General features: G+C 36.9%; 1 protein-coding gene across 2 annotated transcripts in view; it reads left to right on the top strand.

The window, feature by feature from the left end:
• Positions 1-16055, top strand: part of LOC122799442 (trichoplein keratin filament binding) — a 1060398-nt gene that overhangs the window by 13717 nt on the left and 1030626 nt on the right. For both annotated transcript variants that reach the window (XM_044068500.1, XM_044068499.1), the window contains exon 2: positions 4356-4546. In XM_044068500.1, the coding sequence (XP_043924435.1) occupies positions 4356-4546 (191 nt within the window). The remainder of the gene's footprint in view (positions 1-4355; positions 4547-16055) is intronic.

Raw genomic sequence — 16055 nt, 5'->3', positions numbered from 1 at the left:
ACCTTTGTGCAGAGGGATGATTGTTCCCTTTCTCCATTCATGAGGCACAAAGCCTGTTTGGAGGCTACAGTTAAATAGTAATTCCAGAGCCCCTGATAGTTCATGTTGTATGCTATTTAGAAGGCATCCTGGGATATTGTCTGGGCCCACTGATGCAGTGTTTCTGGTTTTAGAGGGAGTATTAAGGACCTGTTCCCTAGTGATTGTAGTGGGAGTTACATTTGATGATATTTCGTGAGGGAAGGTTGAGGGGGAGAGGTGGGTAAAATTACAGCTGAATTTATCAGCCAGGAGGTTTGCTACATCTTTTGGCTCTGAATAGGTGGCTCCATTTACAATGATCTCTGCATATCTGCCTCCTCCCAGCTAAGCAGAGTGTACAAAGTTCACATCATATTTCTTGACCAGCTTCTACCCATTCACAATAGCATGGCATAACTCTACATAACAGAAACGTGATTTATATAAAAAAAAAAAAAGCATAATCGTTAAGTACTCATATTAGAAGAAGCTATAGCCAATCTGATACACAGCTTGTACCAAAAAGAGAAACAGACTATACTACTGGATGTGTAGCATATAAGAGCAACTGCAAGCACAATGAATAATATAGTTAATGATTTTTTTAATTAAGTTTCCTGCAGAAGTGGCTATATGTAATCCTGAATAACCACAGATAACCTAAGCAAGTGCAATGTTAGGCTGAAAACAAAAATAGATAAAGGTCTGTGACCTAAAACTGATTAAATTTTGTTCCCAAGTGGTGGATTTTAAAACCTGCATTAGCAAAAAGACCTATATTGGTCCTAGAGGGAAACAAAATTAAAATTATAATTTGAAAATAACTTTAAATCTCTACTGGATACATAGACCTTAAAGAAAAATCCTAAAGCAAAATAATGAGAATAGAAACATATTTAATAATATGAATTTATAGTTTGATGCAAATCCTAAATTAATAGCATTACTTTTTTAGAACTACTCTTTTACAATCAAAATAGTAATGTCCAAAAATAAAAAGGATATTCAAATCACTGAAATGGACAATATTGTGACAAAAGGTATGTCTTTGCAAGGCATTCCTATCCCTCTTACAGCTTAATTCACTCCAGTGCCATATGATGTATTGCTTCTGAGGTCTGAATGTCTAACCCACATAAAATAACCCGCATTGGCACTTCATGACCTAAATAACTAACCCAGTCACTTTGACATGTATCTAAAGACTTGATCTGAAAAGGCTTTGAAATATTAAGTGAAGTGAGTAGTTTTATACACACTGTTGCAGTAGGTATAATACCAACAGGGATGACAACCAAGGGGTGCCTTCACATTTTTGTTTACTCCCTGGATAAGAGCCATTTTTAAAATTACTCAAATTTGTAAGGCTCTTGCCTGTTATATATATGTTATTTGTAATTTATGAGAAGCAATGTTATGAAAATCATTGCTGATTAGGGGCAAATTTTGTCTGAGACACTGATTTTTGTAACTATTGGTGCCTTAGATAATCATAAAACATATAAGCAAACTTCATGCTTATATCCCTACATTGGGTTTAGACATCTGAATTAATTGACACTGGATTTTCTCACTAGCTGTCTTCCGAGCAACATCGACCAGTTGGTTGTTCTGACTAGTTGTCTCCTCTTGACATTGACCACTTGATATTTATACTCAAACTATTGTTATACATATTTTATTTATTCTTTGATCATTTTTTTATTTATTTTTATTATTTATATATTTTAATGGTTTGTATTTTCTCTATTATGCATTGGGACTTTTTTTTTTATTTCTTGAGGTATTGCTTGTCTAAAAGGAAGTTGTAATTTAATAGTGTTTACCTGTTGGAATGATGTCTTTTTGTTAATGCAGGTTTTAATGTTCTTCACTTGGTGACACCATCTGATCAGTTTTTGGTCAAAGATGTTCATTTATTTTTGCTTTTAGCCTGATATTGTACCTGCTTGGGTTATCTGTGATTTTCAGGATTACATATATCCACTGTTGCAGATATATCATTTAAAAAAATAATTGAAACTATTATTCATTGCATCCCCTGTTCTTGTATACCATGCATATGGTGCGATCGTCTTTCTTTTTTGGTGCAAGCAGTATATTTTATAAGAACGGCTATGTCCACTAATGATGTGAGCACTTTATCATTTGAGCGATTTTAACATGTATTCAATATTGTTGTTCTTGTTTTTTCTTTAGCTACTTTTTGTTATGTAGAGTTATGCCATGCTTTTGTCAATGGATGGAAATTGACCATACGATATTTGATGTAAACTTTATAAGTTCTGCTTTGTTGGGAGGAATCAGATATGCAGTGATAAAATCCAGTTCAGCAAAACCACAGTCTGTGTGACTCTGTATCTTTTCATTGTATGGCGCTGGTTATTGTTGTTTTTAACTTCACATTTCTAACCTGATTGCATACTTGGCTGCCCAGACAATTTTTGTGTGGTTGTTTATATACAACTACAGAAGCGTGGATTTGGACACAGTGCAGTCTGATTTGAGAACTACCTTTGTTACTAATTTTCAGTGTCAAAAGTAAAGACCTACAGACATTGTCTAGAACCTATACCTTAAATGTCCCAGCAGAGTCATCACTTTGTCCAGTCTTCTTATATAGGTATGTGAACGATCTGGTCAAATCTTTACCCCTTCTCAATGTAGTAACTCTTTAAGGGGAAGATTAGTAGTACTTGGATCAAGGTCAAGTTCGCCAAAATATGGAGGAAAGTCTACAGTTATGCTTTACTGTCCTCTGTTCAGTGCATCACAGAACAACAGACTGACCTGAAATCTGAGTAAAACACCAGCTACTCTTTTTGGTAGTACTCAAAAAAGAAAACACTGCCTGTCTCTGACCATTACTGGCATTTCCAACAATAAAGAAATTCAGGTGCTAGAATACAAATAGTTATTTATGCACCCAAATCTAACATTCAGGCCACATATAGATTGGATGATATCCAAAGCAGGAAAGTAGCTTGGAACCTGTTATATGTTCAACAATCCAAGCTTGTTAACTAATTGTTGTTGTTTTAATCTGTTGATTTAAGCGCTCCCATTTACTGATCTAAATTTCAGTCAGAAAGCCAAAGCCATCCAACTGGGCAACAAAATATGAATATTCATTACAGTACCCTCTAGAATAGAACACCATTACAAAATGTTCTAAAGAGCCATATGGCTTCCTGTTTCTGCCCAAGCATGCTGCTACTAGCAACTCTCACCTTTAAAGACTTGCATGATCCAAATACTGTCCAACTCTGAGAATCAAACTAAAGAAAAACATTTCTTTACTCTTTAAGAAGAGATAGTGAAGGAAACAACACGCTAGCACTTCATGCGCGGGCTGTGACTGAAAAAAGCTTTTTTTCAGTCTAGTGCTGTGACTGTAGCTATCTCCCCTGAGATGTCTGCATTCTGATAAACATCCAAGAATTCCAGAAGAACTCTATAAACATCATAGACAGCTATGCCTGTACCTGTTGTAGGGACACAAGTAAGAGCCACTATTTCACTGTTTTCTGCATCTGGAAATAGTTCTTTATCATAGTATTTCTCATTAATTTCCTGTTTAAATTTAGCATCCTTTGATTAGAAAAAATAGACTACTAATGAGCAAGGACAGAAACTTTATTACTCATTCTCATTGTATTTGTCAGCCATTCCAGCTGTTCTGAAATCTTTAATCATTGTATGTATTACAGCAGCTCTTAAGACAGCATGTTATGTGCTTGCTGCTGTTATATTTCCTATATTTAAGCAATTATTGTATTTCTCATATCTATAAATGTCTTAATAGAGTTTGCTTTTAAACTGTGTAACATAAACAAATCCATACGTGCTGAGGTGCAGTGAGCAGAATATAGAAGATTATCCAAAATGATTTGTGTTGTTGTCACAGCTAATAAAATTAAAACAGTATTGGATGTTATTACAAGTATGTGCCTGCTGTAGTTTTTGAGGATTTGATTTTGTTTTGATGAATACTGTATAAGCAAGAGAAGCAGTTATAGTAATACTCTTGTAGCAGAGTTTTAAATTTTGTTGCTTCTTTAAGTAATTGCCATGGTTGTAAATTAGAATAAAGCACATAAAGCAAACAGGCTAATCCAAGTGCATTCCGTAACTCGGCAACAGAGAAACAAGAATGGTTCATGAACTGAATTGCATTGTTATTTTGCTCAAGAATTAATGTTCTCATGCTTTCTGGCAGACAGTACATACATTGTTAAAAGCACATACTATTAAATTGTTAAAAACACATACTGTTACATTTACTGCTTTTTTCTGGGAAAAATGTTAATAACAGCTTGCTGTTTTCCGTCTAGATGGCATTGCCTACATTATCGTCACATTGGCATAATCGTAATCGAATGCTGGAGCGGCAGATTATACTCCAGCGAGAACAAGAAGCTCGTTTCCGTCAGCAGTGGGACCTGCATTGTCAGTATTTTAAACAGCATGATGTTTACAGCAGCAAACAAGCTCAGTGGAGTTCTCGTCAGTCCTACCAGCAGAGGTATTTTTTATTCTATGACTTCTGAAGGACTTGCTTAAGGAAGCAAAATATGATGGGCAAACATGCTAGGCAATTGTATTTCAGGTGCTTATTTCTTCTTGCGAAGGTGCACTAAGATGACATCTGTTTTTAGTACTAATTAGCTGAATACATGTTGATGGATATAAGCTGTTCAGCCCATCTTTAGTTTGTGTCAGTGGTTGCATTTTTATTAGTTATATTTTTTGTCAGTGCATAAGATGATATTGGTAAAAGCCACAGTTTTGCTATTACTTTTTATACTGCATTGTGTGTCATACAGTTTTGCTATTACTTTTTATACTGCATTGTGTGTCATAAAGTGGAAATAGAAATGTTTTTAAGTGAAATACTCCTATGTCATGAAGTGGAATTGCTTTTTAAAGTATTTTGCCATGTACTGTATATACTTTGCATACTGTAGTTTAAATGCCCCAATACATTTTCTGTTCTATCAAGCCTAATATATTTGGGCATTTTTTAAATAAAAAAGCTTCACAACTGCCTTATTAAATTGTAGGTAAAAAAATGGTTGGACTCCCCAGTGAAATCATGGTAGGCTTAGCATGGAATGCATTGGTAGGCCTTAATGGAGACAGCCTGCACATGCACAGAGCTGTATCCGTTAAAGTCTATGGACACTTTCCGCACTAACCCTAATTTGATGTCAGTAAACTCTGAGGTGGGGAAAATGTACTGTAAAGAGGTGGGACAAAAATAAAAAGTAGAAACAGGAGGAAACTGCATTATGGTGCAGAAAGTGGTTCCATTTATTACAAAACAGTTTTTTTTACAACTGTCTGTTTGAAATGTGCTGCCCTTAATTGATTTGGAATAGTGTAGTTAATCTGAACTCTCCATTGTTTATCATGTTTTGGTTAACTAAACCAAAATTCTGCAGACTGTATTGAATGAAAATACCATCTGCAGAAAAAAACTAGGAAGTTACTCCTGAAGTTGCTGTTGAGTTTTGCTCTGGATGCACCATTGTAGTGTAAGGTGACTATACTACAGGACAAGTGTTTGGCATCATAAGGCTGTCGTATTGATGGTGCTGAGTATTTGTGTAAGGATACCTTGGTCTCTGTGAAGAAGGAAGCCTTTAATATAGGTTAAAATATGCCTTTTTTCATACAGTCACACATACTAAAGTTATTTTGGGAATTGCTGTTTGTGCTTGAGCAGCAAATAAACAAGTGCATATAACAGTCTTACCGAGCCCACTGTCAGTCAGTCCATTGAGCATCTGTATGGTGAAGACCATTGCGGTGCGTGTCGCTCGTTCATCTCTAACACATATGACAAGAAGGCTGGGGTTTTTGTTTTAGATGCTTTAATACATACAAACACATCAGGATGGATAGCAGCATCATTAAATACAAAGTAGTTGGATAGATATACCTTACATACATACATGTTTACATCTCAACAGCTAACTACAAAATGGCAGTCTAGCTTGCACACGCTTAGTATTTATACACTTGTGCAAGCCCTTGGATAGCTTCTTAAAAGTATATACACACATCTTGAGCTACATCCTCCCTCTTAAAAAAAAGATTGCCCTTTGGAAAAACAGTATCTAGGTTAGACATGCATTACTATATACATTGGAAACAAAGCACAATGTTCATGTCCAAGTTGCTTCATATTTGCTACAGGGTTTAGAGATGTGACCATATCTCATAACATAACAGTTGGGACCAAATTTAGCAACAGGGACAGTCTGCGGTGCAAACCCATATCAGGAACTTCTGGATTCGTCACAGGAATGTCCTCTGGAACTTCTTCTGGAATTGGAACACTGGGCAACTCACTTTGAGATAAAGAGTCCTACTTACAGGCTATGTGCTGTGGTATAGGCTCGAAAGTTTCAAATGCCTCTGATTCTACCTAAAAACTGCTCCTTCTGATTCCACAATCTATGATCTCAGCTGTGGACCAATATTGTTCACGACACCAATCCGATAACAACCTTTGGATATTTGCATCCTTACCACTTCTCCTTCTCGTAATGGATTGAGCGGTTTGCTGGTTTTATCATAGTAGGACTTTTGGGGTTAAGCACTTCTTCAACAGATTGGCTTTCACTAACCTGTTGTTCTTGGCACATGGAACCAACAGTTGATTACTGATTGTTAATATGTTTTGGTTTGTCTTGACAGAAGTCTTTGAGCACGTGAACCAAGATGTTTATCATGAGGAACATTTTCTGAGATTCAAGAGATTCAGGAAAACATCACTATTGTCTTGTTTTGATTTCTCTGTTATTTGCTTTGCACTTTGAACTGTACATTCTGCCAAACCATTTGACTGTGGGTACTCTGGACTACTTATGACATGAGTAAAATCCCATTCTTCAGCAAATCTTTTGATCTGTTGGCTTCTATACCCTGTGCCATTGTCAGAAGTAACTTTGTGTGGGCTGTCATGTACAGCAAAATGATGCTTCTCGGTTGGGAAGTAGGTCAATCTCGAACCAATTGGAGTAAGAGTTTAACACCAAGTAATGTTGACCATTCCACTCAAAAATGTCAGTGACTACTGTCGACCAAGGTAGTTATGGAATCTGGTTAAGCTGAAGTGGCTCCTTCTGTTGATGTGGCTTAGTACTATTACACACTGAACAAGATGAAAGTGCTGCCTCAATGTCTTGTGACATAGAAGGCCAAAATGCTAGTGCTTTCACCCTTCTTTTGGTAGATTTGGTTCCTGGGTGACCACGATGCAAGATAGTAATGCACTCTGGTTGCAAGAACTTCAGAACAATTACTTTTGGAACTTTCATGATGATACTTTTGTCAGACAAAATCTCATCTCTGTAAGGAAAATAAGGTTGCACTTCTTGAGGTAAACTGGATTGCTTTGACAACCATCCTTGATTGATACAGTGGTTAAGCCTTTGTAAAACTGGATCTGTGGCTGTGTGATCTCTTAGCTCATCAAGACATGTGGAAGAAAAATTTCTTACTTCCATGATTTCGGAATCAAGGTTTTCATTTTCGTGCAGTTCAGTTTGGGTAAGAGTTCTCGATGCGTAGGCTACAGGTTGATTCTGTTGTAGAATCACTGCACCAAGACCAAGTTTCGAAGCAAAGTGTAACTAGTTTGTGAACATCATAGTATCTGGGAGTTGGTGGACTTGCAATTCTTTGTTTCAGGATGTCAAACGCTCTTTGGTGGTGTTCTGACCAAGACTAGGAGACATCTTTACGTGTTAGCTCAATAAGCGGTGCTGAAAGTTGGCTCAAATCTGTTCAGCTTCAATGTGACTTCCTACTAGTATGTCATCTACTATAATAGCACAAGGATACCCTGAAAAAATTTGCTCCATTGCACGTTGAAAGACTTCACTTGCAGAATTTATTCCTAATAAAATTTGTATCTGCCAAACAGAGTACTAAAAGTAGTGAGCAATGATGATTTTTTTTATCAAAGTGAATTTGCCAAAATGAGCTCTCTGCATCTAGGACAGAAACAATAGTGGCTTTTGGTATCAAGGCTGTGACTTCAACTGTGCGGATTGGATGATGAGGTCTTTTTAGTGCTTTGTTCAAGTCTCGTGCATCAATACATACTCTGATGTCATCTGACCTTTTCTTATGAGCTACTAGCATGGAAGGTACCAACTCAGTTGGAGTTTCAACTGGACAAATCACACCTTGTCCCACCATTTTATCTAGCTCGGCTTTGACTCTGTCCTGCATGGCTATTGGAATGTTGCATGCTGGCCTGATAACTGGACTGATCTCTGGGTCTAACCTCATGTAGTACACAACTGGAAGCTTGCATAGTTTGCCTTTTAACAGATCAGCATAGGTAGAAAAAATGTACTGGGCAAAATTATAGTAGTGGTCTTAAGCTAACATGGTGAAATCCTTATTGAATGAAAGCAGTCCCATTTTCAAACTGTCTCCGAGTCCTAATAATAACTGGGCGTGCCTCTTGACCATGTAAAATAATAAGTCATAGCTTCTTCCAGCAGAGTAACATGGAAAGGACTACTGAGGCTTCGGTTTGAATTCCTTCACCTCCATAAAGCAGCAAGCTTCATAGACTTTGCCAAATCAAGTGTCTGTATTCCCCCAGTTTTAAGCAAGTGCCTTAAGTCATTTTAGCCAGGCCGCCCCTAACGTCATACACTTTGGATATGCCGGTTCTGACTCTATGCCCTTTAGACATGCCACTTCTGGCACCATGTCACTTGTTCATCTTTAACACATATGACAAGAAGGCTGGAGTTTTCATTTAGATACTTTAATCTATAGAAACACATCAGGATGAATATCAGCCTCATTAAATATGAATGAACTAGTTAACAGGCAGACCTTATATACTGTGGATACATGCTTACATCTCAACAGCTAACTACAAAATGGCAGTCTAACTTGCATGTGCTCAGTATTTATACACTAGTGCAAGCCCTTGGATTGCTCCTTAAAGGTATACACATACACAGTGATCTACAGTGGGTCTAACCAAATGAATGAACATTCACAAAATTTCCGTGTGTGTGTGTGTGTGGGGGGGGGGGGCTGAAGCCTCCCTATTCAAGCTGAAACCTATTTTTGTATTTTACTTCTATCTCCGAGGGAGATCCCATAGACCACAGGACTGTTTTTCATCCAATTGCACCTTATTATGTTTGTATGCACGCTGTACATTTATGTGTAGTTTACTTCAGAACATTTATTTCTGTCTTCGTGTTTTTATCTCTGTTCATGTTCTGCATTTACTTTGTCTTTTATGCTGAATGACCTGGATCAAGGATAGCAGTCTTATTTTTAATCTTAATATGTCCTGTAAACTGAAAACAAATATAGGCATTGCAGGTTTTTTATATATATATTTTAATCTAGATGGGGAAATTCAAATTTGGGCGGTGCAGTGGTGCAGCGGTTAACATTGTTGCCTCACAGCAAGAGGTTCTCCGGTTCGATTCTCGGCTGGGGTGCCTTCTGTGTGGAGTTTGCATGTTCTTCCTGAGTTCGTGTGGGTTTCCTCTGGGTACTCCAGTTTCCTCCCACATTCCAAAGACATGCATCTGGAGCATTTCTCCCCAGGCCTCCGCTGAAAACAGGCTCTGTGGAATCTAGTCGGACTTTCCCGGTCAACAAATGTTAAATAAAAAAAAAAAAAATGTAATAATTTTTCCAGGTGTACCTTATGAGGTATAAGAATAAACAGCTTACTTAGAAGCATTTACTGTTCAGGTGAGAAAGACAGATAATGTGGATTATGAGCCAGGATCCTTGTTTAAAAGCCTGGACCAATAGAGTTAATGATATCCATGGCTTCCTATCCGTAAAATTTTGCAGAGTTCATCAGGAGGTTGCAAATCTTAAGGGTATTGACCACTTTTAAATGATGCCCTCTTATTCCAGGTTTATAGCTGTGTAGCTTAATTTTGTGCTGTACTGCCACCAGGCAGTTCTGCATTCTGTAATGCAAAAATTGTGTGTGTGTGTGTGTGTGTGTGTGTGTGTGTGTGTGTGTGTGTGTGTGTGTGTGTGTGTGCATATATAACTGCATACAGAACAAGTGCTTGTGAGCCAAGTAGTTTGATTAACCAGTGCATGGAATCAAATAAAATATAATCCACCTATAAATGTAGCACTAAGGCACAAAATCGGTAAACCATACAGGGGACTGTACTTCCAATTTATTATAATACAAACTGGGTTCACTGCTAAACTGCAACTTCCTTAGTGGAGCCCTTTGTTTTCCAAACCCTGACTGTGGTAGTGACCAAGGATGTTTCCTCCTTGGGATAAGGAGGGAGCATTACAGGGTGAGGATGGCACAAGGATTATGGAAACCAAAAGAGGCATACCTTCATATCAGTGTTATAGCTATAATGGCAGTCCTTCTCCCATTCAGAAACTACAGGACTACATCTCTCCTGAGGACAGGGCACATTTTATGCAGCTCTGATTAATGTCATATTTAAACAGCAAGATTCAGTGGCCATCTTAAAGGTAGGCTTCCTAGAAATATTTTTAAGCACATATTAATTAACGTGAATTAAAATAAATCAGCCTTTTTATAAATATTCATTTATTCTGGTATTGAACTGTGCTCCTGTTTTTATGATCCATAATTTCTCTCTTTCAGAATCAATTCTGTATAGTTGCAGCTCATATCCATAGGATAACAAACCACATCAGTTTCTACAAATGTGAATTTTGCATTAGAATATGTGGCAGTTTATTTATGTAAATCACTTCTCATCTTTTGCATCTGACATCACTGAACTGAGCAGAATTTCATCCTGTAAAGGTCATTGTTGTTTGTCCAGTATAGAAGGCCCCACAGTGGCATTCAGTTAAATATGTCATGAATATACTGTTGCAAGTAGTCAGTGTTGTAATTTGTAAATGTGCGTACATTTCTGCTAATAAAAAACTGACTGTTAAGAACATATTGACACACAGTACAGTCCCCACATCCTTTATTGCCTTTGATAGATACAGGATGATTAATCACATTCGGGTGGGGTTACATTCAACATTATGAAAATTGAACTGTTGTGACAAATTTGCATATTGGACCAAGGTGTTGCGACAAAAACTGATTTAGCAAGCAAGATGGACCAGTGTTTTTGGATCAGATTTTTAAACCAAAAGGTATTAGAGTCATAAGTAATTGTAAAACAGATAAAATCCAGTGTATTGGATCCCTTCCTTCGACAGAAACTTAATAAATTAGTTTGGTTAATCTGTTCTACTATTCCTTTTATTTTAACCAACTTCTTTGTAGGGTATCCCCCATGTTCAAACCTGTGCATTAGGTCTGAGGAAACCTTACTGTAAGAATCCTGAGAACTACAGACGTATCCTTATAAACTGTGACTTTGGAACTGGACTACGTGTCATGGATGGCAGCTGCTGAGTTATAACAAAATATTTTTTGAAAAAGGCTTCCTATAGAATGGCATTACCAAGCTTTCCTCCAGTAATTTAGTAACTGGTTATTATACTATGGACATAAGTGGGAAATATATAAAATCTATTTTGAACAAGAAAAAGAGGTTTGCAAAGGAGATGAAGAGCTGTGGGTCTTTCTTGAAGGATTTTATTCTGTGCAGGTAGAATGTAAGTTGCCCACGCACATCCACGCTATGCAAAATGTATTCATCTTTGCTTGAATTATTTGGAAGAAAGACTAGTAAGTGAATTAGCTGGTTCATCTTTGCCTCGGAAGCTGCCTTGGGAAGAAAAGAGATTAGCATGAAGGGACATGCTGTGCTTTTGATACATCAAGTAAAGAACTGAAAAAGATAGGACCTGTAACTTGGATACTCTTTTGGTAGAAGTGATAGCAACAAAGAACAATTTTCCAGGAGAGAAACTTCAAGGGTGCAGGGATGCTGACTCAAATGGTGACTTTGTTAAAATTTCCAGTATGAAATTGAGATCCCATGGAGGCACCTGTTCCCCAGCTGGAGATCAAAGTAGGAAGACTCCCTTGGGAAAGGCCTTGCACAGTATATGAGAAGCCAGGAAGCGGACTTCATGACCAATATGAAAATCTGAAATTGCTGCTAAATGCATTTTAATTTGTAGAAAAGTTGGAATCTGATCTGAACACATTAGCCAGGAAGCATAATATAATCCAGAACAGGAGCAGAAAAAAAGGTCAGCGTCTTATGAAGATACCTAGATCATAAAATATTTCTGCTTTTCACAATAACGCTTGTGAGAAGATTCCTTCTGAAAAGCAGAATTCCAACTACATTTTTGGATAAGGCTGGATTATTGGTTATAATTAGAAGTGGAAAAAATAACAAGCAACAAAATTTGCCTGGGCCAATAGAGGACAATGAGGATTGTGGTGGCTTAGTATTTGCTCACTTTCTGCAGAAGTCTAGGGATTAATAACAAAGGGGGGATAAGCATAAAGTAGCCCAAGAGGCCGTTGCTCACCTAGAGCATCTCTGTAGGAGTGTCCCTCTTGAAGGTGGGAGATCATAACAAAGGACTTGCTGCCTTTGGTGACTGATGGGGAAGCAAATAGATTGCAACAGTGTTGGCTCCAATGGTTGAAAATCTGTCGTCACAGTGGATTATATTCCACAACTTGGTTGTTATTTCTGGATTTGTCAAGTAAAAAATAAAGCCACATTTTCTTGATTAAACATACCAATTTATATATCCTTGATTTTTTTGAGTCCCTTGTTTTATTTGCCAATATACAAATAACCAAGGTGAAAGATGCACCCCTGCCTGGTTCCTCTGTTCACATACAACTTACAGACAGGAACCCTCCAATTTAAATTTTTTCCTCTGATCCTTCATATATCCTCCTAATTAACCTTATTATTTTATCAGGGAATGCAAATGCTTCCATTGCCCTACCTATAAAATACTGGCTTACTCTGTCAAACACTTTTTCTGCATCAAGATTTAATACCAACTGTGGCATTTTCTTACATTCTGCTTCCTTCTGGATCATCATTGTTCTTTCATTATTGTCAAATGTTTGCCTTCCTTCCACAAAACTACAGTCATTTATATCCATCAGTTTGAGTCTGTATGGAGCTGGGTCTGTTGTGTCTTTACGGTCTGTGGGTAATATAGCTACCACAGCTTTATTCCAAGATGTTAGTGCTTCCCCTCCTTTTAAAATGCAGCTAAACAGAATCTTCTAGATCGTTATCATTTTCTTCCATCATAACTTTGACAGGAATACCATCTGTTACTGAAGACTTTCATGCAGATTGATTATACATCAGCCCCTTTATTTCATCTCCTCCTTTAAGTATTAGATTTTTTACCCTCATCTACCTTTAAACTCGGCATATATTTCCATTTATGTTATTTCTTGATTTCCAAATTTTTCTGCTTTATACAAATGTTCATAAAATTTCTGAAATGTCTCTGGTACCTCTACAGGGTCTGTGATTATTTTACTTGTTATTAGCTCCCTAAGTTTTGGCAACAGCCCTTTCTACTTTCTGTCACCTAAGTCAATGTGCTAAGAGTTTTTGTGCGCTGGAGTTGTTCTCAAAAATAGTTGCTTAATAGCAATTTTTCTAAACTCATGTATATTAGCCAAATACTCATTTATTGCCCCTTTAGCACAACACAGTTGTGTGTCTTGTTCTGTGAGATCTCCCTTATTCAGCAATACTTTAATCTTTGTCAGCACCTCTAAATAATTCCTAATATTTCTTAACCATATCTCTTTCTCTTTTACTTATACCCCATTTTAAACTACATTTTCATTTTTTCTCACTCACTAGCAACCTATGAAGAAATGTTTATGTACTCCAACTCCAGCATTTCTACTACCCATTCCTTAAATTTCTCTTTTTAATAGACACTGGCATTTTCACACCTAGCTCATTACCCTGTATTTTTATATTAGCGTTTATCTGTGCATGATCTGAAACAGTTATTGAATATGTGCTGAAGCTTTCAATTAAATGCATTTTCCTGTGAAGTATAATTTCTGTCTAGTCTGGTTCAGTTATTGTACCTTGGGGGATAATATATAAATTCTGTAAAAGTTCCTGCTACTGCATTCATGTCTTCCATACCAAATATTTTTATAAAGGTCTTCGGAAATCTATTCCTTGTTGTTACATTTTCCTTCTAGGTCCCCTGATACAACCACACATCATATCAAGTCCCAGTCCCAACTTTTAAGTAATATTATCTGCTGAAAGCTGATTATTTGTTCCAAAATTTTCTTAAGCTCCATAATAGCAGTTTTTGGTGAAATATAAATGCATGCCAGTGTAATAATCCTCCCTGGCCAATAACCCTTTACTACCACAAATCTACCATTATTGTCTTCCCCCCCCCTCTTCTATCACTATTGGAGCCCCTTTAGCAATCTGTATTAATAGTCCCTTCCCTTTATCCCTGATATTCTGTTGAATATCCATCCTGAAATCCTTTTTTGTCAATTTCACATTCTTATTTCTTTCCAAATGTGTCTCCTGCAGGATTGCTGTTTGCACTCTGCATTTCTTAATATAATCAGTACTCTTGCATTTTTGTCTATACCTGTAAGGCCATTTATTTTCCAGGATAATATGGATAGCATAGCCATTATGATAGCCATTGTTGCCGCCTACTATACATGCCAGATTTTTTAACGTGTTTCCAACTTTTGACTTACATCCACACACTAATGTGTGGTGGGGTTAGCTTTCATATAGTTCCATCTCATCTCCATTTGATGAGCCTATGTCCCATTTCTCAAGACTTTTTTTTTATTTAATGAAAGCCATGAAACAAAAAAAAAAATAACTACATTTTCAGAACACCTCCATCTCCTGTTAGCTGTCGCACACAACTATGTACATCTTCAAAAATTAAGTTTAACCCTCCAGATATAAACAGTTGTCCCAAATCAACAGCTGCACCCACAGGCATTACCCAACCTAAAATTAAGGTTATCCGTGCTAAATCACTCTTTCCCTTCCTGATGTGAAAAAACGGTTGTATACATTCAGATAACATTTACTTTTAGTCTTAAGAAAAAGTGCATTGGCTATCTTTAACTAAAGCTAAATTGTACACTGTTCCATTAAAGCAGTACACTGTTCCATTAAAGCAGTAAAGCTGCAATCTCTTATTCACCTGTCATAATTTCAGACTTTATTTTTCACTGAACTGCTTGCCATTTTACCTTTAAATTTTGCATTTTCCCTCAGCAAATAAATGCTCAGAACTCTCAAGATTAGTTGCTTACACCCACAGGCAGCTTGGCTCCATGTAAAAGTAAAGTTCAAAATAAGCAGCCAGTACCAAAGTGTTATAAGCACACAGGGTTTATTTACCAAGAATAAAAATAGTGTTTACACGTATGTCATACCTGCATTTTTCAGTGACAAAAAAACATGTAGGAAAACGGCACAAACCATTATTTATCAAAAAATAATTAATTGGATAAATACATCTTCCTGTTGCATCATATCATGTAAGGACAAAAATAATACAATAAGTTATGTGGTCATTAAGATCAGGAGAAAAAAGACCTCCTAACCTTATTATCCATCTTTCTCTTTCTTATTTAAAATAGAGTGCCAGCCCAGTTTGTTACTCCAATCCCCCTGGATTTTGTCAATAATCATGAAATTAAATTTGGCAGAATTATGGGAAGTACAATGCCTGTATAGGGCATTGGTTAGCTGCTTATTCCGTATGACACTAAAATGTTCAGACATACGAATCCTTAACGGATGAGAAAATGCTGAACAGGTGCAAGTGGCCAAATATATGACCCAATCAGTTCCACAGTTGGCAAAAAATTTGTCATAGACTGGACCCATGTTTTGACTAGAGAATTGTTTGGACTTTAACATATACTTACAAAAAGAGCAGTGACCACATGAAAATGAGCCCAACAATTGGGTATCCATGTAAAAGTAGTCACAATAAGGAGTAAAAACAGCTAACAACTCGGCAGATGCATGAAGGGATATTTGTAAATTTCACTCTAAGCAGAATGTACAACTGCTTTCAGTTACAGACTTCATGAC

This window comes from Protopterus annectens, chromosome 4.part0 (genome assembly GCF_019279795.1).
Source record: "Protopterus annectens isolate FY-2018-M chromosome 4.part0, PAN1.0, whole genome shotgun sequence".
Classification (NCBI taxonomy): domain Eukaryota; kingdom Metazoa; phylum Chordata; order Ceratodontiformes; family Protopteridae; genus Protopterus; species Protopterus annectens.
Note: the sequence above shows the minus strand (reverse complement) of the source record. Positions and strands in the feature narration are given on the sequence as shown.